The sequence below is a fragment of the Temnothorax americanus genome, unplaced genomic scaffold (genome assembly GCF_048541705.1).
Source record: "Temnothorax americanus isolate GAGA-0224 unplaced genomic scaffold, ASM4854170v1 Scaffold24, whole genome shotgun sequence".
Classification (NCBI taxonomy): Eukaryota; Metazoa; Arthropoda; class Insecta; order Hymenoptera; family Formicidae; genus Temnothorax; species Temnothorax americanus.
Genome location: NW_027509381.1, coordinates 2,198,931 through 2,222,040, shown reverse-complemented (window position 1 = coordinate 2,222,040; position 23,110 = coordinate 2,198,931). Strand labels below are relative to the sequence as shown.

Below are 23,110 nucleotides of genomic sequence, written 5' to 3'. Positions count from 1 at the left end.
TACAATATAATCATACAAGTATGCGAGATTACAAATTCGAACAGCAAGTGCAACTTACTGAGTTGCAAGTTCTCCCAACGTTCCTCCCATCGGTGTAACAGTGCATTCCTGTGATCGGTCAACGCCGCTAATTTCTCCTTTATCTGCGCGCTGGCGTAATGATTCCTAGCTAATAGATCCTTTCCGAGATTAATGCACGCCATTAGATTATCCTCCCTGGCATCGATCTCCGCCTTCAAGCTCTGATGGTTGTTCATCAGCAATTCGACGCCGGCGACGTCGCGTGGTTTCTCGGACGTGTTCATCTGGCGCACAACGTCGTCCATCCAGATCATCAGGGTCCTGACCATGTTGAAGAATCGGAAGAGATCGCCGGTGTCCTCCAACTTGGCTCGTCTACCCTCGCACAACGATTGCAAATTGTTCCACGCCGCTACGACCTCGGCCTCGCGATTCGTGATCTCTCGCGCTTTGTCGCCCGCGTAGCTCGCCTGCAGTTTGGCGGACTCCTCCTCGATCTGCGTCACCTGATTCTGCAACGTGGACAGGTCCTGAATAAAGTTGGCGTGTTTACGTTGGAGAGCGGACACTGAGCCAGCGTCGCGACCCAATTCGTCAGACATGGCATTTTGTTTCTCCAGGATTCTGCCGAGAACGTCCTTGCAGTCGTGGAAGAATTTGTGTAACTCGCGACTGGCCACCAGCATCTGCGTGCGCGTCTCGATCAGTTCGAGCAGATCCTGCCAGACCTCGTTCAAACCGTCCTTCCACTCGGCGATCGTCGCTGCATCGGAATGACCGGTGGCGATGAGAGAATCGGCGATTTCATTCACGGCGTTCACTCGCTCGGTACCGATCGCCGCGGTGTCGCGCGCGAACTCCTTGAATCTCTCCCACAGTAGCGTCACGTGATCGTAATCCTGGCCCAACTCATGGCTACCGGCAACTAATTCTCTCTCCTGGATCCATTGCTCGAGATCGTCGACTTCTCGGTTCAGCATGAACAATTGGAGTGCCTCTTCCAGTTTGGCGCGTCGCTCGCCCGCCAGATCCTTCAGGCCGGCATACAACTTGTCCACCTGCGACTGTTTCACGGCGATCTGATCGGCCAACGGATGCTGATCGTTTATTAGCTGCCTAGCGGTCTCGCCTAGCTGACGAATCGTCTCCGCGTAATCCTCGACCGCGTGCTCAAGCGACTCGTGCTTCTTCATCAGATTCTGTGCAGAGATCTCGTCCTTACCGCGATCCTCGACCATCATGTACAGTTCCTGTTCGCTCATCCATGATTCGGCCTCGGTAGCGTCGAAGAAGTATTGCTGCGCTTTCTCGTTCTGCAGTAAATGTTTGTTTCTATCGTCAACCGCATCCTTCAGCTCGCGCCACTTCTCCGTTAACTCGGATATCAATTTCCGGAACTCGGGACTGTCCTCGTGTCCCTCGTCAATCAACTTTTGCCCGTTATTACACACTAAGTTGATCCTTGGCTCGTGATTCTCGATTTCCGTGCGCAACGACTGATTCTTCTTCTTCAACATGTGAACGTTAAATAGCGAAGTTCCATACTCGTTGCTAGTTGCCTGCGGCATCTTCTCCGCGATCCACAGTTTCTCATCCTCGACGTCGCGTCGAAATTGGAAGGCCTCTTTCTTCTTCTCAAGATGCCGTTGACGATCGATGAGCGGCGCCTTGAGCTGAGCAAATCTCTGAGCGACTTTCTCCTTCTTGAACTTGATCTCCTCCATTTTATCATCGGGTACTGTGCGTTGCAAATGTTCCGCCTGTTTGTCCAGCTCGGTAACTTGTTTCGCTTTCACCGCCATTTGAGTCTCGATCATCTGTTGCTTCTGCATCAGTATGTTCACGGATGCCAGATCGGAACCGGTATCGGTGCTTTCTATTTGCTTCTCTAATTCGTTCATCCAGGAATCAATGTCGTCACAAGTCTGGTGTATCAAAACCTCGCGGTTCGAGTCAAACAATCGTTCGCCCTTATCGTGAGTCATGGTCTCCAGATCGACGAATTGTTCCGCCAATTCGGCTACCTTCGGTTTGATAATTTCGGCCAGATCCGGTTTTTGTTGAATCAACTCGTCCGCGGCTTGCTGCAACTGCTGCAGGCGGTCTTTGTTGCTGGCGATTTCTGCTTCGAACGCCTGGTGACGCGTCCATTTGCTGTGAATGGTCTTTGCGCTTCTGTATGTCTCGTCCTGAGCAGTGATATGTTTCTCCTGCACCCATTCGCCGAGTTCCTCGCAATCTTGCAGGAACATCTGCAATTGAAGCTGGTCCTTGAGTTTCTCCATAAGTAGATTGGCCTTCTCGCGATTGATCCGCCGACGCTCGTTGATGTTCTCGGCCTTCTTCTTCACCTTATCAGACGCGAAGTGTCCCTCATCGACCAAACGTCCGGCAAACTGCACGACCGAATTGATTTTCTCGTCGTTGGCGTCCATGGTGGTCATAAAGGCCTCGTGTCGCTTGATCATGTGTTCCGCTTGTTCAAAGTTCGCCGGCGTCTCGTCTTTGGTGAGAATGTGTTCTTGCTGCGATAAAAGTACCTCCGCTTGACGCGCGTCTCGATCAAACACCTGTAGATTCAAGGAGTTGGATAGCAAGTTCTGACGATTCACCCACATCTGATGCAACTCTTCCCAGCCCATCTTCAGCGCATTCAGTCTCTCGCGCAGGAACATATATTGGGTGTCGCCATCGCCGGCCTCCGCTGTCAGCCGCTCGCCATACTCCATCATCTTCTGGTAATCGTCGGTGTAATTGTCGATCTCCTCCTTTATGTTCTGATGCTGCGTAAGCAGCTTCTCGGCATCGGCGAGACTGGTCGGAGTGTCCTCGCTGGCAACGTCGGTCTGCGTTTTCGTGAGCCATGCCTGGAAGTGATCGAGGTCGCGCAGGAATCGGTGCAGATCTCCAGCCTCCTCGAGCTTGGCATCGCGCTCTTTCAGCATCTGCGTCAACTGCTCCCAAATCAAATGAATCTGTGAGATTCTCTCGCGTATAACCGCAGCCTCTTCCGGATGTTCCTTCTGTATGATTTCCGCCTCCTTCTCCAGAGCGTCTAATTTGGCCTGAATAGCCGCCAAATCGCGTTCCATGCCGCTCAATCTGCGCTGCAGCGTCATCACGCCGGTCAAATCCATCTCCAAGCTGTCGGTCTGCTGTAGAATTCGCTTTTTGTCCTCGATCCAGGACACGGTCTCGCGACACTCGATGTGGAACGTCTGCACGCCGTGCGCAGAGTTCAATTCCTCGCGCTTGCCCTCCGCTTTCTCGCGCAGCTCGGCCCACTTCTGGTTCAGCTCGTTCTGTCGCGCGATTATCTGTTCCGAATTCGGATGTTCGACGTGCAGCAACTGCCTGGCCAGCTGATTAACCACGGCGACGCGAGATGCGTTCGCATTCATCTCCTTCTCGAAACCGTTGTAGCGGTGCTTCATGATCTCGACGTCCTCGATATCCTTGGCGGGCACCATCGTGTCCAGCATCCTGTTCTTCTCGCCGATCCATTGTTCGACTCCGTCGGTCTCGCTGAATACCTTGTACAACGACAGCGCATCCAGCAGTCTTTGCTTACGCAATTTGGCCAGCTCGAGGAGCTCCTTGTACCTGTTGTCTATCGAGGTCAGTCTCTCCAGAACCTCCGGCGATTTGGCGTCCTGCTCGCCCAATGTGGATGCCTGTTGATGAAGTTGGTCAATAGTCGTGGCATAATTCTTAAGCTCGTCCGTTACGTCTTTGTGCTTCTTCAACAACGACTGCACATTTGCCTCGTCTCTGCCGACATCCTCCGACGAGACGAGTCGCAAAGTGTCCAACATCCAAATGTCTATGTCATCCGCGTCTGCGAAAAGCTGATGATAGTCTACCGCTTCTACGAGACGCTTTCTCCTGAAAGCCGCCAAATCGAGCAGATGATTCCACATAGCGAGAATCTCCTGAAGTCTCTCCTGAATACGATCGGAGCCGAAGTGTTGTTGCCGGACTAGCTCGTCGCCGACCGCTGCGACCGACATCAACTGCGGCTCGTGCGACTGTATCTCGTTCTCCAATGCTTTGTGCTTGGACAGCAGTAGGTTGATGGTGGTCAAGTCATGACCGATGTCGCCCGTGGATACGATCTGTTCCTTCTCCTTTATCCAATTCTCCTCGTCGGCCATGTCCCAATAGAATTGCCAGAGTTTCCGAGATTCCTCGAGCCTGGTACGACGCTCGATCGCTAACCGCACCAACTCGGCGTACGCGTTCTCCAATTGTTGCACGCGCTCGACGATGATGGCCGGATCACACGGTCGATAGCCTTCTCCATGCTCTAGGAATCTCTGGCTCTGCTGAACGACGGCCTTGACTCTTTCGCCAAGCACATTGATATCTGCTTCGACGAGAGAGTGCTTTTGCAACAGATCCTCCACGCCCATCAGATGTTTGCCATAATCATCCGTCAACAGTCGCAGCTTGATCTCCTCCATGCTGTCCAATATGTATAACATTTCCTGGAAGTTCTGCTGCAGCTGCAAGGAGAGTTCCAGCCGCATCCGCCTAGCGCGTAACAATTCCAGAAGATAGTTCCACAGTCGCAGCACGTTGTCCTTGCGAGCGTTGATACGCTCAATGTCGTGATAGTTCTCCGCCTCAAGCTCCTGCGAGACCGCCATGACGGCCTGCACACGTTCCTCGTAGGCAAAGATATCAGTCTCTATAGCTTCGTGCTTCTTCGCGGCGGCTTCTACGGCAGCGAGATCGAAACCGAAGTTATCCTGCGATACCAATCGCTGATTCTCTGACAACCATGTCTCGCGCATGCTAGCCTTCCGGTTAAATCTGGCTGCTAACTGCTCCAACTTCTCTTGTCGAATCAGTTCTTCGCGCAGGGCCAATTCCCGTTCGTGTTCAGCCTTCTCCAGTCTCTCCCATGCCTTGTTGATGTCCGATATCATTTTGCCCTCTTTGGGCGTATAGGGCTTCTGATTATTTGCGCGCATCTTCGATTGTAGAGTAAACAATAACACCTCGAGATTACCTTTTTCCACAAACTTGGGCGGTTTTTCTACCGTGCGATAATTCGAGAACTGCGAAAGTTGCGATTGAACGCCTACCAGGGAATTCGCGAACCTGCGATCACCGAGGGCCTCTATCGTGGCTTCAATCCAGCGCAACAGATCGCTGGTGAGACTCTCGTATTCGTGTATCATACGGTCGTTCTCCATCGCGATACCGACTACTTTGCCGATCCTTTTACCTTGCACGGTTTCTTGTTTCATCTTCGAGAAATAGTGATAATACGTGACAACGTACGTTATGATGGACTTTTCATCCGGATGATCGACAAAGATATCCTCGGCATCCAGTAGCTTCGTGAGCCCAAGCTTGTCCTCCGCGACGTTAAAGGCATTGTTGAGATTGTAGATCGCGTTCGACTTGGAAAGCTTGTCGAACTGAATCAGATCCGGACGGTGCTTATGTATGATCGCGTTGAACGCCAAACCGTCCCGCCACGACGTCGTGAAATTTCTTACGTTCACGTTGTGATAACCCGCGGTCTTCATCTGACACCACAATAATAACGCGTCCTTGGCGGATTTGGTCTCCTGATTGTCGGTCTCTTCAATCGTGATGTCCTGAATCTGGAATCGTAGGATTATCGTCCAGATGAGACCCAGGCTAAGACGCGGATTTCCGTCGACGATATCGTGGGACCCCATGTTCTCCAGGTGTACCCTTTGCTCGCGCAAAAACTGCAGCGCCTTCTCCACGTTTTCCAGGCAGTGGATGCGCATCTTGCCCTTGGTCGGGCGCGGTAGACGCTCACCCGACAAAATCTCCAACAGCCTTATCAACATCTTGCCGTCTCGCAGATCGACGTACAGATCGCCGATTCGGCACGAACATCGGACTAAGTGGGAGTTGACCCATTTCTGGAAAGTCTTCTTTTGGACTAATTCACGCTCACCTGGTGAAAAAGATCACAAAACGTGCTAACTTTAAAACTGATTTTAGATATAGCTAAATTGTCTAGTATATCATTCAATAATAACTAAATTAAAAATTAAGAGATAAGTTTTAAATAATTAACGTAGAGTTTCTTTACCTCGAAGATCGAGCACGACTTTATCGTAACTCATTCTTAAAGTTAACGATCTGCGATTCTGATATTTATTTCTCACTTACACAAATAATCAACATTATTCTATTCAATTATGCTTAGTAAGTTTAATTTTCTATAATGTTCAATATACGTTCAACGTTAGCTATACATCTCGACCACTTTCAATCTAATCTGAGAAGCAACTGCTAAAAACTCATGAAGTTATCGAATTTTTAAAACGATTATCAAAAGGATGTGGTTGTTTGATAATCCCAACCGTAATTCTCTAAAAGCAATGCAATGTCCCACTATCACCATTCGTCATTATTACAGAATGTTATGACGAAGCCGAGCTTTAATGCACTCATTATAGAATCAATGAAAACAAATCGCACTATCGTCTTTCGCAAAAAAAGAATGATAATTGTAAAAGACATGAAAGATAATTGTGATAAAGTATACATGAATGAAGCAATTGAAGAAGAAAATCGACAGTTTCGTACCAGCTAGTGCCTTGATACGTGAGCGTTCGAAGAGTCTCGAACTCGAGTTTCCCCCGTCGTATTCGTACTCGTCGACAATCTCTTGTTGTAGCGTGGGGTCCCAACCCCCGCGCACCACCGAGATGTCGGTCGTCATTTTGTCAATCAGACCAACAGCTCACTTCTGCCGAACCCTTAAAAAGGGTGCACCTGAAAACAATTACCATAAATTCATTAACGCGAGGAACTTGTAAAAACAATTTATATATTTTTCCTCTTTCTTTTCGTCTCATAATACGTAAATAAAAAATATATTTTATAAATTTATTTTTAAATATATAGAGGGGTAAAAGCCATAGGGTGTAAGCCAATATCTTAAAAAATTTGACTTACACCACTGTAGCTTTTTTACCCCTCCATATAATATTTATAAATCTTTATAAAATCACGTCTCCATTCGTTTCGTACGCGGTACCACGTTTCCCAAACCCTTGTTCCAAATGCTAAAATATATTTTCCGCGATTCTTTATACATATTCTTTATACTTTAGATGTAAAGAATATTAAGCGCTGAAGAATATCTAAGACCTGCACGCCTAGGAAGCGCAAACCACGCATAAAATGCAAACGGGGACGTGCATGGTAATAATCATAAGAATTTCTTCCTTTTGCTGCCCACGCGGTGTAATGGCAAACAACGCGATGCCACGGTACGTTTCTTGGCAAGCTAGTCAGCGCGCTGTCACGTCAAGTCAATCTTCGTACAGATAAGAATTGCAGAGTAATCTTATCTTCTTGCACGGCGGGTCTAACGATTAATAATTGGATAAATAGTAGGGACTTCGAGGGTGATTAATGTTACGCAACACTATTCTATCGATAATAGTGCACGATTGCGCACACACGCCCATGCACGCGTAATGTAGGTCTTTCATTTATCTTCTTTTTCTTCCAATGCGCTTCGCTGGTCTCTGAGACACCTCTCGTACACGTTGCTTTTCTTCAACACTCGGCGTTACAGCTCGACCCGTGCAACGTACAACGTATATAGATATTTGGTTTTCACGTCATAAAAATTTGTATCTTTGGTATCTGAAGGTAAATACTGATAAGTCGGTTTTGAGAAGCGCTCTGCAATAAATAAACTTCAGCGCCTGTACTATATGGATTAATCGTAGTAAATCTGATTCTCCGCGTCAGGTCTATTGTTAGAGCATTTAATAAGTCATATATTTCCTTAAATCGACACCCACGGGTCGCGTTATATACAGGGTGTCCCGCGATAACCGAGTGTCTATGTTACTTCTATATATATTTTCCGTTTATTTTATATTTACATATATCGAGAATCAGCTCCTTTCTAATCGTATTGTTTATTGCGAGACACTAATTAAAATTCTATACGCTCAACATGGTATATAAAAAAAAGTTTGTAAAGAACGTATTGTATCGCAATCGTCGGTTTCTAGCGAAAATTCATCTCTCTTTTCTTTCCACTTTTATTACTCGTATGCTCGCGTTTCTGAAATCAGTCTCTCTCGCCAGCTAATTACATCGCTCTAATCGCCGAGTTTGCTATCGGAGTCGCCGGATATCAAGACGATGGCAACGTTCTGTTAACGCCCGCGGAGTACATGTCTCTAAGTATACGTGCGTTCATTTAATAGATAGCGTTGCCGCACTCGTCTCCGCGTGGGAGACGCGGCCGCCTCGCTCGCCGCGCCGACGATTACATCACGCGAATGATGTCACACACGCGAAATACACATCGCCGGCAACGGCGTCGCACCGGGCCCCGCAGGAGGGTGACTTAACGGGAAGGTAGACGCTCGCGCCGCGGCATTGGCGTAACGTCGACCTGCGACGCGGAAACTTGCATATACGGGATAAACTTGATGGAGCAAGTGCCAAGCAGACTTTAAACGTCTTACATTTACTTAGATATAAAGAAACGAAGGTCGATAAAAAAACGGATTCAATCATTTGTCTTTATACTTCTTCTTTATGTCATTGAAAAGGTTTGCATAGAGTATCCAAAGTCTGGAAATGTTAGATTTACACTAAAGTGGTAAATATATTAAATAATCTATCTGAATAGCCTAATATCACCGTAGAAAAATTATGTAAAATGACACGGATAATAGGTACAAAGCGATTTATAACTAAAGTGTGTATATGTTCATTATAAGTCACACGACGTTTACTCCTTCTGTCCGCATAATTCTGCATGCTATTTTTACAACATTGCAGAATGAAATATGCGAAATACAGTAGCACGTGTCCGATAATTCAAAATTTAAATGCATGCTAAGTTTTTGTGGCAGAAAGAGAAAATTATTTCTAGATCTATAATTAAAGGTATCAGATCAAAAAATGTTTTCTGCATCTCCTTTCATATTATAATTAATATGTATATATGTTAATGAAAAAGAGGAAGTAAAAATATATAAGCAAAAACGAATACTCTGTGTAAATAAGCATTAATCGCGTTCTTCCTAAACTCGCGCAAATGAGCAGCATCGCCAACATGATTCAACGTTAAAAGAGAACGTCATAACGAAGAATGACGCCTGATTAACCGCGTTGTCTAATTTACGACGATCCGTCGCGAACGATGTGTACCAATTAGTTCCGATAACGCGGCAGACAGTTGCATCTGCAGCTGCACGAGCGAGCGCGATATCGGCTTTTCTGTTTTTCTTTGACGAACCAAATGTCACAGGTAAGTAATACGCGGCAGGTCGCGGACGTTCGGGCGCGCGAGAAGCTCAAGGAAAACCGAAGTAAACAGATATGGGTGTCTAATGATGAAAACGACAAACTGAGAAGAGTAGCTTCGCCGAGAGCTTCGCGGCAAAACGCATCGGACGCAAACACGATTACGTCACCCTACTGGAATTAAAGACGCGCTGTGTTCACGAAATTACACGACAAGTGTGTAAAAATTCATACGGCTCATACTTGGATACATCTTACATTCTTACACGTTTTTTTCTTACAGCGTCGCAATTTTTATTACATCCATTACGTAACTGTACGTAACTGTTTGGCATTTTCAATCAACGAGAGCGTCCTCGAGGCGTTATCGTCGCGCATATAAAAACGCAAATGAAATTTATATCGCTTGCTGTCACGACGTTATTACATCTCTGCCGAATTGCATTACATCGATTATTACATCTGAAGAAGGAAAGAAAGAAATAGAGACAAAAGCGATGCAAGTCTTTTCGCACGTCTAATCCTTTCTCGAATTCGTTAATAATGCCGATGCGAAGCGAGATCGATCGCTCCGCGACGAAATCGACGCGTTCACCACGAGCGACGATGTTGAAAGCCTGGAGAACGCGGGTATGAATGGCATTCTTAAATGTCTGGACAGTCATTTACGTTGAATTAAGAGCAATTACGCGAGTGCCGTCATACTTAACGGCCGGCGTAGTGGGAACGTACGTACAGATTAATGCCTTTCGTATCCAGTGGGCGGGGTTGAGATGAATCACAAAGTGAATGACACGATAATAGAGGAAGGTTAAGTTTACTGGCACTTTCTAACACTTCTTCGGAAGAGGCAGTATGGGGGACGTAATCCCGAAACCTCCTTTTTCTGAAAGAGTTTATATACACACACATCACGGACAATTTTTAAATATTTTTTTATTCTTATGATAAAAATAAGTAATTGATTAGTTCATTAATTAATTTTAATCAAACTTAATTTAATTTATAATAAATCAATTAATAATTAAATAATTATTAAACAATTTAAAATTAATTAATTGAAATAAATTAATATATCAAATATAATACATGCAAACCTGCAGGCGCTTGAGAAACAATTTCTATTTAAAATAAAAAATAATAAAATAACAGTACCCTTCCTCACCAAGTTTTTTAACAAACGTAGACTTTACATGCTGCAGCGACTATTTATTGTACCGTAAATTTACCCGTTAGCAATTACGGTAACATTAGTATTTTTAATAACGCGGGCAATATGTCTAAAAGTGCTTTCTTTTTTTCTAAAAGAATCTCTCCTTTGAAGTTGTATATCATAAATTGAGATAGAAAGTGCAAAGATTAATAGCGTTTTTTCTAACAATTTCGTCTAGTGCGTGTATGCGCCATCGCGAAGAGCTCTCTGTTGAAGTCGATAAAGTACGGTAAAGTAAGAAGCGAAAATGGAAAACAAGAAGCTCATTGTGCGCCGAGACGAGAACAGCGCCGGTCTTTATATGCACTCTATATGCGAGTTCCCCCGCATTGCTTCGGGTGCCTCGTAAAAGCAGGATCCTGTTGTTTAAATACATTCAGCACGCTTTAAAGCTTTCTCTCATGCAAGCAGAAAGTTGTCTTCAATTCTCTCGATAACGGATACGTATATGGCCTAAATTTGTCACGTATACATTGTCTCTCGAAATCTCTCGGCTTGTCGTTTTTTTCGAGAAACTCTTGAAAAACGAATTAGACCACATATAATCACCCATAGTTTAAATTCATTCTTGCGAAGAGGTCAAATGCCTCGCCTAAATATTCATTTGTAAAACAGCGTAGACGTGTAATCCTTAATATATACCACGAAAACACAAAATCGATAGCGTCCACGCAGCAGCGTTTGACTGTTTATAATTAGCTATATTCTCGTTCCAAATCTACATAGGCATCCTAAAATTCACATCTCTAATACACGGAGAATTTTTTGTTATATTTTACCTTTAAATTCACTACAACTTGGCAACCAAGGAATTTTTTAAATATACAAGACATTTTACAAACAACGTGATAAAAATTACCAAGCAGATTGGTAAATTTTGAAAAATTATTGAAATTTCCTAGATGTATTTTAGTAAAATTAATCAAACATATTTTATATTTTAAATGTAATATATAGATATATATTAATATTTTTTATTATGGTAGATATTAATCAGAATAGCTCGCACATAAAATTCTTGGTGGTACATGTTGTCCCACAACCACCATATGATTTCAGGGCAAATTTTAACATAAAATTCTTCGTGTATTCATCATCTCTATCGTCAAATTAGCTTATGTGTAAAATTACCAACTGGAGTTTACAAAGAATTTATTTACGCAGTGTCGCGACCTCAACGATTATATTTTGTCGTGGCATGGCGAAATCGCGTATACAGATAAGCGTAACGTCGACCTCTTCGCCGTCAGTTGGTCTATCTTTAGGCCGCGCCAAGACGAGAGGATACACGGCGGGGCGGCGCGGCGCGGCGTTTCGTCGATTCGTCATTTAATGCGGATCAAATCGCGCTTTTGTGGCCCGGGGTTCGACGCGCCTTCTCTCCACCGCAAAAGGATCCGATATATAGCGAACCACCGCACCGCACCGTCTCGTCGCAACGCCGAAGGTAAGATGAACGCACGGAGCGCACGCACGCACACACCCAGGCACACGCGGGGGACATACAGAGCCAGGATTATTGATTTTCCACCGGAGTCACCGTGGCGCCGGTGTCCGCGGCGTACACACGCCGTCGAGAGCACCTGCATAAGGTGGAGAGGGCAGGTGATACCCCTGCGTTTTGCGAATCATTAACCCTTAAGTGTGCAACTTTGCATATATGCAAATACTTTTCGATGCTCCGTGTACCTACTCTTCTTTATTAGTTCGAACTGAAAACGCGCGCGGCTTTGCACATCTGTAAAGAGTCTCTGGCCCTTCTTTTTCAGCTGAATGAGAAGGCTCAGAACATTATTTATTTTAGAAATACCTATTTATTTAAGAAATATATTAATATATATATTTGTATTTGTATTTATATATTTATTTGTTTGTTTGTTTGTTTATAAGGGTTAACCCTGGAACTTCTATCCTGAGCTGCTCGAAATCATATTTCCTCTAGCTCGCTCCGACCGCGACAATTTATCACTCCGAACGCGAGATTTCCCCCACGTCTCTCGAGAGGGAGCCAAGCTTTAATCGTCAATGATACTGCATTCAGGGTGAAATGAGAGAGTAAGTGCCACTCTCAATATCCTTTGAGTTATCCGACCTACGTCCCGTATGTCGTGCGAAGAGAAGCCACCGCGATCGTGCAATATCAGTAACGGTATTTTATATATTAGCAGAATTTGTTCAAGTTTTAATTATAACAGATATAACTCGTAATAACGATAGTAACGCGCACAAGCATGAGAAATATAAATAACGAATGCATTGTGGGAACGCGCGTCATTATTTACCGCTCGCATCCAAATACATAATTCTTAACAATTACAATTAGAACACCGAGAAAAATCATTACTGCAGAAACAAATCGACGTCGTGCCTCACATTATAACCAGCGAGATTAATTTGATTCACATATATGATTTACAGGTTTAGTTTGATTTCTTCCAGCCGGATCTCTCCCAAGAAGGTTTCTCCGTCTATATCAGCTTGAAGACCATTTTAAAAAATCGACGAAATGTGCGATAGCAAGTTTAACAGCCACTTGGGCAATTACTCCCAGTCGCTTCAATGCGCTCGAAATCGTTCGGACGTTTATCGCCCGACGAACTCGCGCCATCGTGGGTCGGGTCTTGGGGAACTAAAATCACGGTTGTGTATATAGACGACGTATAGGAGTCACAATCGCGAGGAATCGCCGTTACACAGCGATTTGAGCGATTGTACTCTTCAAAACGATTCCCTGATTCCCTGCCGCAATAGGCAGCCAGCCTTTTATCAGCACCGGGGAGAGAAGAATCGCGGAGAGGTGTGAAGCGGGTAAACGCCCTTACGATGACCCAGTTTTCCCGGCAACGTGCTCCCCCCTCTGCCCCGAAGCTGCGAGCTCCCATCCCGTTAACGAGATTTCGAGAGTCGATGCTCTTGATTTGAACTTTACGGACCGTCACATCCGACGTGATGTCCGATTCGTTCCAGCCTCACGCGATTGGCCCTTACTATGCCTTTGACAGATTAACGTACGTTTTTTTTTTTTTTTTTTTTACATTTAATTGTTACACACATGCGTTTTGGAAGAAAGTCTAATTATTAATATTACTGTTTCGTGCTGTTAAATTCTCAAGAAAGCGGTGTAAATCGCGTGTAAATCAAATTAATTTAGCTTTAGTGTAAGATTAATGTAATGCAGCAATGATTTGTCTCGGTGTTCTTTACTTATAATTGTTAGGAGTTACAACGATAGCGGTAAATGCATTCGTTACTTATATTTCTCACGTTATATTAATCGTTCAGAGCTAAAAGTAACTTGCACACAGTGCAATTTTGAATTCACTCCTATACCGCGGCTACGAAGTATCCGAAAATAACACACACACAAAGCATTCTTCTTATTTTAACTGCGTCTATATATAATTTCGATAAACTTTGCACGCCGTGCTTTGGTAAAATCAATCCGCACATTCGCTTTCAATGAATCGAACATCTGATCATCTGCTTAACCAGATACGTATTTACGGCCCTAATTCGAGCAAAAAAAAAATAAAGAAATATAAAAAAAAGTGTGATTGCTCTAGAGAGTAACTGCTCGGAGAATAAAATTAACGGGGCGGGGATTCAGAGGAACCGCCCGGGGTGAATGTCCTTACGATGACCCGATTTGCTCCTCCTTCGGCCGGCGGAGAATCGTCGTTCGTCGTCAGTGGTAAAGAACGCGACTTGACTTTATGTTAATTAAGTCAAAACTGTTGACACATGTCGCGGCTTTCCCCAGAATAATCTCGCGAGCGATCGCGGCATTCCGTCGCGTGTCATCACCCAAGACCCCCCCCCCCCCCCCCCGAGAAGCGCGCTGACTCACCGAACCCCTCGTTGTTCTTATTACAGACCCGTTATTGAACAAAAGAATCGCCGCTTTGGACGTTATAAATATCCGCGAACGCGTGAGACGGACAGATACAAGAGCAGAATAGAAATTCCGCATTCCGAGTACTTGGAGCTAGCATCGATGTGCCACTGCGAATTAATTTGTCAATTGCGAATGAAATCGCCTTCTGTACCAGCGCTAACCTCACCACCTAATTACTCATCTCCCTGATTAGTTTAAAGTTTAAGCGTATAAGACGGTTCATATTAAAAAACTGTTGTTCTCAGCAGAAATAAATAAATATTCAGGAAAGCGATTAACAATCGATGTAAAAAGTGAAATAGATAAAAATTCTGTTTGTTGTCAGCGAAAATAAATAAATATTCAAAAAATAAATATTAACAATCGATGTAAAAAGTGAAACGGTTCAAAAGCAGCCCCGAAGGCTTAATCACACGCTGTATCTTCGACGATACGTATACAATAGATTATTATAAATAGCACACGTTGCTGCATTAGACGAATAATATCAACGAGGGAGATTGCGTACTGTCAAAGGCATTCAGCATGGCGCTCGCCAAGCGGCCAAGCGGCTGACAAATAATGTAACATCTCAACGACATGCACGTCTCGCTCTGTACTCAAGTCCCATTATTCACATCTCGACATTTTTCCAGCATTCTGAAGATTTTCGCATCAGATTAAATTGCAATTCGTCACGGTTTCATACATAAGGGCTTCACACGTCGGTAGTTACTCGCAGAAATCTGAGCAAATCTTCGCCTCAGCTGTTGCATTACGTAACGATTAAGTCGCGGAAATGGAGCGGCGAATCGGGTCGAATCGCGGATATATCGTCCTCGAGCACAATTCCTGTCCGTGGCGCACGGAACTTGCGGCCGAGCGACGTCAGCGCAATTTTCAGTAATTCGTACGTTCCGTTTCGTCGTCCGCGCTCGTGCCGACAAGCGATCAACAAATCGTGTTACGTCAACAAGATCCAATTGATCTAAGGAAATCGATCCTTACGCCTATTTAAACACAATAGCTCGTATAAGCGACGATTGAGGAACTTGGTACTCAGTCGCGTATTAATTAGCGCAATTTGCACGATGCAGAAAAACAAGCTGGTTAAAGTCGGCTAATTAGTAACGTTCTCGGTTTGATTACTCGTTTTGGATTCAAAAGTTCGATTCAAAGTTTACTTTTACTGATTTCTTTGCGCGTAAAAGTGATCAATTTTAAAATTGTCATGCACCTTATACCGATAAATTTTGAAGTCTTTATAAAAAGACAATAACAATAGAACACACAATACATTAAAAAACATATAAGTCTGGAACAGATTACATGCAATTAACAGTTGAGTTCTTTTTACGTGCCAATTGATTAAAAATATAAATTACGTGAAAGAAACCTCTCAACTGCTGTCTCACTTTTTCATAATTTTATATCTCTCGTAACGCAATAATTCTAATGAAATGTAAAGCAATTTCAAGACACCAAACTCAATATTTGACGGTTTAATATTTTGTGAGACCAGATTCGCTTTGCAAATCACGTTGATAAAACTCCAAAAAATTAATAATTTCTAATATATGCGTGCGATGACAAATATCACCGTGCAAACTACGCAAAAAAAAAACGATATTTCAACTGGAATTATACGAAGAGACGTTGGCTGAAAGTCCCTATTTCTAGACGGAGAGCCGACGGTTGTTACTGTACACGGGACTACGTCACATCCGCATTTGCGCTAATCTGCCCGTCGGGCAACTTGTTCGAAACGTTTTAAATACGTGGACGGAATGTCGCTTTAGAGTTTAGAGTCCCGAGATGCAAACTCTAACGCTATTCACTCTGTCGCACCAGTCGTTATTAACATGTTCGACAGCCTTAACATCCTTAACGAGAGGGGAATCTTCACAAATCCGGCACAAACTCCGTAATCCGTCTGATGATGATTCTGATGTGCACGGACGTGTCCAGTCAACAACAAAAGATTCGTAACGGTATCTCGATCGACGTTTCTGGTTATTACCGGACAATCGAAACTGTAAAACGCCTGGCGCGATTGCGCAATCCTGGGAAGTGGAATGACGTTCGTGGAAAAGTAAGAAGGTACAGTTAGGCTGGCGCCTGGATGATGATTTACTATCGTGCGTCGACGCACCCGCGAAAAAATGAGCCCCTAGTGATGACTTAGGTATGCCAAAACAATAATCAATCCTGTTTAACGCAGCACTTAACAAGTTCTACATAGGTGTAATTATAACGGCAAAAAGGAGAGAATGATTGTTTACTATCTGTCGCGTGCTTTAAAAAAATGATTTCGACATTCTCTTACATAAGATATTTTCTTCCTTAAATTTAAATAAATAACTCACCCTTCCATTCTAAATAGTTACAAATGTAATTACCATTATTCATAGTACAATTTACAATTCATATTATAATATGATTCTTAAGTCTACGAATAGCGATAACGCGGGGCGATTTACAGTAAACTATAAAGCTTTAAGAATAGATCTCTCTTGTTTAAATTTAAAACAAAAAATGTCGCTGCAATATCAATAACGTCTTCTTAAATAGATAGAAGAATTAACGCTCAAAAGCTTATAAAATAGTAGAATTAATGTTTTCTACGCGTTAGGTTTCAAGCATACAATAAAATAATAAAAATGTAACTTTCTCCGCTTAAATATTTGCATTGTTCCCTGCTCTATACGAAATACTCAATAACACATAAGCGAGTTGACAATCCGAAGCTCATCCCTCTTTCTCTCGTAGGAAGGATGCAAGCCGAGCGTCATCGATTATCTAACATTTCGCGTTTACGTTTCGCACTCCGCATGATGATGTATTGTACTCCGTCGTCTCGCGAACGAGGCTGCGCGTAATCTGGCTGCGGTAATCTGGAAACTAGGTTGCGTCGAACCCCCTTTCCGTAAACGGAAGCGCGCGGCTTATTAAAGTAATCGATATCAGAGACACAGGTATATCTCTCCCTCGCGAGTTGACAAAGCGAACGCTTCCTTCTTCTCCTCCTCCTCCTCCGCCCCTCATCTATAAAAAGAAAGATACGAGTGCACGCACGATACGTATATAAGTACGGCACGCACACACGGAAAGAGAAGAAGAGCGTAACTAGGTTTAAGTACATCGCGAGTTTAACGTGATCTCTTCCGAGGCGTCGGTCTCGCGGCATTTTCCGCTCTGAAAGTAAAGCGAGAGAGATTAGATTATTCGCGTTCGATAATTTTCCTCGAAAGCGCGGTTTACGCCTCGCGGGATCGACCCGTGTAGTGTAAACAAGAGAAGAAAGCATCGATCGCGACGATCACACCGCGATATAAAGAAAAAAAGAAGAATCGCGCTAACTTTCTCGCTAGTATACATCATGATATAACGGCGTCATGGATTATTTTTATTTATAACCAACATCATATTGCAATATTATATTTTCCTACTTTTAATTAGTATTTTTGCTGTATAAAGATGCATAAAGTTCATCTTTCGTCACACATTCATTACACATTTTTCTCATTTTCGTAACGCCGAAGTGTATTATTTTTATTTCTAATCAATATTACATCGCAATATTATAATTTTCCTACTTTTAAATTAGCATTTTTTCCGTATAAAAATGCATAAAAATTCATCTTTCGTTACTCATTCATTTACACATTATTCTCATTTTTATTATAAAAATCAAAGGAACGAGCCGATAAAAAGCGTAACATAAGTTTCACGTGATTGTTTCCCGATACCTTATCTTCCTAAAACGCGTGAATTTGTTTTGACAAAGACAGGTGCGTTTGTTTCAGCGACGCTCAAAATAATTCCAGAAGTAGAATACCAGAAGAATAAAGAAATCGCTGCTCCCTTTAATTGATCCCCAGGGCACCCGCGTAGCGTATTATTTCGTCGGGCTCGCACATCACGCAACTCGCTTCTTCATTTTACGAGGCACGTATATATTATATTATATATATGCACGTGTTTCACATAGGACCCAGAAAAGGGTATCGGGTATCTACGTTAGGAATCACGTTCGACCTCGCTATAGCGCTCGCGAGTTAACATTAATGTATATCGCGTTGCCTTGATCTCTTTCATTCGTGTTCCGCACAACTGTACGTATCGTATGCAAAACATTTTATTGCGCTTCTATTTTCATGCCACGCTCGACGCGACGTCACACAGAAGTAAAAAGTTAAACTGTCTAATTAACGGCATATTACGACGCGTCGTCCATCGGCTCGATTAAGTTACTCGCTCTTAATTCGGGAGGATGTACTGATATTCGCGCGCGCGCGCGCGCGCGAGACGCAACGAACTTCTCGGAAACTTCGGCTAAATATACTATTTTGTATGGCCTGCCTTCTTCCCGTGCCCCCGTATATTTCTCGTATCGCTATATTCGCTTCGGGGGAAAACGTTCATCCAGCTCAATTTCTCACGAGCGTGACATTTTCTATTCACGTTATGCGGACGAATCGTCCAGCCGAGAGAGAGAACTCCAAGCTTTCTTCCCATAGCTTTGTATATTTTAATGCTGCGCATGATTGTTACTAATATCCGACGCACGTATTTTAATGTAACGGGGATTCGAATTAGATCGGTGTACCGCGTGTATGTCTTAAACGTAACTGAATCTCCGCCGAAGTAAATTCGCGAATGAATTGGAGATGTAATTCCTATAGTCTTCGTATTGCGAGCGAGTTTTGACGTTCGGCAAGATAAGATCCTAACGATTAGTAGTACAAACAGAAATATCTGATTCGTAACCGTGAGCAAGCTTACGAGGGCACCGAGAGAGCGAAAGAGGCAGCAATTCGATTATGTGTGCGGACGACAATATTATTTTCAAAAGATATCAAAGTGAGAATACACACGTTGTATACAAGTGTTAAAGAAAGAAAATATGACAAACGTTTCAAAAGATTAAAATAAAAAAATATTAAATGCAAAAAAACTTGGCGTTGTGCTAGATCTTGGAATATAAGATGATAAAAAAAAATGTTTTTAATTCAGACCCTGAACATGACACACGTGTATCGTACACGCTTATCATATTTATTCATTTATTTCAGCCGCAGGTCTAGCAACGCCAAGTTTTTGCATTAAATATTTTATTTCAATTAAATATTTAAATATCTTCTCTGTTAGTGCTTGGTCAACAACTTTGCTTTAAAGGATATTTAAGCTCTAAGCCGTAAGAAATTTACCATTCACAATGGAATGTGAGGAGAATATTCGATTGTGATTGGTCAATTTCTTACGGCTTAGAGCTCAAATACTCTTTAAAGCAAAAGTTGTAGACCAGCACTTATGTTGGCGGTTTAAAAATGTTTAATTTTTTAATATATATATAAGAAGCTCGGATTTATTTTTCTTTCTTTCTCTTTTTGAGAAAAGTTTTTAATAAAATTTGTGACGTAATGGTTCAGCATTTCTGACAGTTTCCTCTTGCTGTATATCAATCACAATTAGAAATTAAGTATGCCCTCGATTATACCGCGAATGAACGAGAAGAAAAGAATAAAACAGGAAATTCGGATTACGTGTCGCTTGACCGGCGTGCAAGTGTCACGGTGAAGTAACTTTCGCGTTCAAGCGTGAACAGACACGCGTTATTATATCGGTTGGCTCTCAGAAACCACACAAACCGATCAACTTCTTCTCTACACAAAAAACAGAGGAAATTGACAAACAGAAAATCATATGTATTTGTTTCGCCGATAATTAATAAACGAGAAAGACTATTCGACCATTGGTTTTGGTCAGATTAATCGTCAAGACTTTTTCGACCATGGGTTTTGGTCTTTTTAAACCGAAGCAATCTTTGATACTTATATTTAAGCATCTCATTTAATTAAATTTAAATAATTAAATCTATTGCGAAAAATATTACTTCGGCCAGGGTTCGAACCTGGAACCTCCCTCATTCCGTGTATTTAAGGTCGAAAAAGTCTTGACGATTAATCTGACCAAAACCAATGATCAAATTGTCACGACATTAGCCAAAAACGTTGTCGAATATAAAAATAGAAATTGACAAAGACTAATAGACTAATCTTGTGCCAAAATTGGGCTCCAATATTAAAGTTCATCAGAAATTTGTGAAAAATGCAGTTTGTGAACGGGTTGGCTTCTGAGAGTATAGTAGCTCGTATCTCGAGGCGCGCGCACTCTGCCGATTATATCTGGATAATAACCATCATATACGCACAAGGTAACCGCTGAGGTAAGCGCAAATATGTTACAGGACTTGAGCGTGTAATTATTGTCATTCTCGCCGTACAGCCTTCGCGCCGCTCTGACTGAACATGCGTTATGCCGTCAGTCGCGTACGGTTCGGCTTGTCGGAAAAACAGACTTGGAGCATCTTCAATTTGAATAGATAATATCCATTGCGCAAGGCCGTATTAGTTCTTTCTTTTTCTTTATCGACAAAGTGCAACAGTTAAATCACGTTGAAAAGCGACGTTTCTCTCGCGGCGGCTAATTTGAAGAAATATTGTGAAATACGTTTTTTTTTTTTTTTTTCAAAAACAATATTAGTTGTCAATGACTTTCCAATCGCGAATTAAGTATCTAAACACAAGCGATGATCATCTTTTGGAAAAGCCACTAAAAATTCTTCGGGACATCAGAATATCGATGCCATCAAAATGTATTGAGATGAATCTTGAGCAAATCGCCAATTCTCCACAAAAATCGCGATTCTTCCTACTTAAATTAAAATGCCTGGAACGCACACAAGCGCGTCTATAGAAAAGATTAATCCTAAGCACCGATATCGGTTAAAGATTGCAAATTGCGATCGAAATATTATTCGGAATGCTAAAAGAGTGTCATAGCTGGGGCGTGTTAAACAACGATAACATGTCGTATTAAGTTCTCAATGCGACGGACTATCAACCATTAATTTATTAATATATGCCGGAGACACACGTATGCTCGACGCTGGCATACGCCGTGACGTAACTGTAAACACCGCACGCTTGGTTGAATTGATCGGAATCACTTGCGATCGAGGGCGTCGACGGGACCACGGTGCTTTAAATGCAAAGGTCAGTGATACGATGGATCGTCGATTATTCACGGCCAGATCGGTTCTCCCATAGAAATCCCATACAATTGGCTGGATACGAAAAATATGATCTACAAATCCGCTCCGCTCGACGTCCTCTCATCCTTCTTCTCATCCTTTTTCTCACGTAAATAGATATTATAGATAACAGACGCGGAATCACGCGCACATGTCTCTAAAATTAACCACAGCAAACGACACGCGACACTCGCGAGTCGTAGTCTCCCATAGGGAAAAAAGAAAATTAGCGTTGTTTCCGCGAAAAATTAACGACCGTTGTGCACGGGAAGGACGGGGGGCCGAAACGGAAGTTCAATTTTCCGGGGTTATTCCCCTCGCCCATCTGTTTCGTGCACCCGCCGACGTTCATATCGAACGAACTCGCGTTGCACACTCCGCGACCGCGAAGCTTATTCGCCGACCTCAACATTTTTCGATTCGCGATTTAAGTGACTCGGCTCTGGATTCGGCGCCGGTGACGAAACCGCTCGCGATTCAAGAGGCGGCGCAGAGACGATTGGTAAGCTTCTGTGCGTAAAGCACGATCGAAAAATATTAAGCGAGGAAGATGGATCGCGTATGAAACTTTCTCGGAGTAGAGAAGGGGAGGGAGAGCTCTGCCTCTCGCGAGAGAGGAGCTCGCTCTCTGCCTGCCTTCCCTCGACAGATTAACGTCGTTGCGTGTGCTCCCGAAATAGCGCATACCGCGTAAACGACACGAGTGTGTACACTTCTTCCTCCTCCTCCCGCGCATTCGCGAGCGAGGGGCCAGGGAACGAACGAACGAACGAACGAACGAACGAACGAACGAACGAACGCACGCGCGCACTTCCGTCGAGCACGACGCGGCGGAAGAGGATGCGCTGTTGGACGCGGAAGCGGCCGTAGATTGTGATCGGTCAGCTTCGCGAGATCGTATTAGAGTTGACATCGCGATTGTCGGCATTCATTCGCGAGTTTATTCCGGGTTAACGACGGAAGGAACCGCTATTCTCTCTTTTTTCTTTTCCAAACCGGAGCGGAGTGGAAGTTGAAGCAGCGTGCTACGTGTAGCAGGAATGACGCTCGAAGATGAGATATTTTGAATCGCTCGTCACCTAGAGCAACGCTGTTGAATTCGTGGCGTCAAGTTGTACACTTAATTTGAGTCATTTTTAACCAAAAGAATATGTCGTTAATTTAACTAAAACAATGGAGTTTAAATAACGCTGTTTTGCGTTAAAATAATAAATTTCGACACACGCGTGCTAGTTAAAAATAACAAAATGTTATTTAACTCAACGTATTGGTTTAAATTTAATCCTTTAATATTTAACGGTGAGAAGTGCCGTATGCAGAAGAGAGAGCTTGTTGCTGCAAGATTTGAAACTTGGATGTAAAAATATTGTTCGTTGGAAGCTTACTTACACCCGTTAAATTCGTAGAGTCGAATTTATATTCAAGTTGAATCACTTTTAACCATTTCTGTAGGGGCCGTCATACTATTCCTACTCGATATGTCGTTAATTTAACTGAACTAATGGAGTTAAAATAATACTGTATTGTGTCAAAATAATAAATTTCAACTCACATGGCAGTTAAAAATAACTCAAAGTATTGATTTCATTTTATAATTTTTAACGTGTAGCTTTTCACTGGCCGGAGG

General features: G+C 43.2%; 1 protein-coding gene and 1 long non-coding RNA gene across 5 annotated transcripts in view; one reads left to right on the top strand and one right to left on the bottom strand.

Moving 5' to 3' along the window:
• Beta-spec (spectrin beta chain) overlaps positions 1 to 23,110 on the bottom strand; it is a 38,548-nt gene that overhangs the window by 13,568 nt on the left and 1,870 nt on the right. For all 4 annotated transcript variants that reach the window (XM_077408402.1, XM_077408404.1, XM_077408403.1 and 1 more), the window contains exons 2-3: positions 6,604 to 6,792; positions 59 to 5,965 (exon numbers count right to left, since the gene is read on the bottom strand). In XM_077408402.1, coding sequence (XP_077264528.1) covers positions 59 to 5,965; positions 6,604 to 6,739 — 6,043 coding nt within the window. In that variant the 5' untranslated portion in view covers positions 6,740 to 6,792. The remainder of the gene's footprint in view (positions 1 to 58; positions 5,966 to 6,603; positions 6,793 to 23,110) is intronic.
• On the top strand, positions 11,593 to 14,663 carry LOC143898685 (uncharacterized). Its single transcript, XR_013257275.1, has 3 exons — positions 11,593 to 11,960; positions 12,404 to 12,568; positions 14,387 to 14,663. It is a non-coding gene; the product is annotated as an uncharacterized LOC143898685 (long non-coding RNA).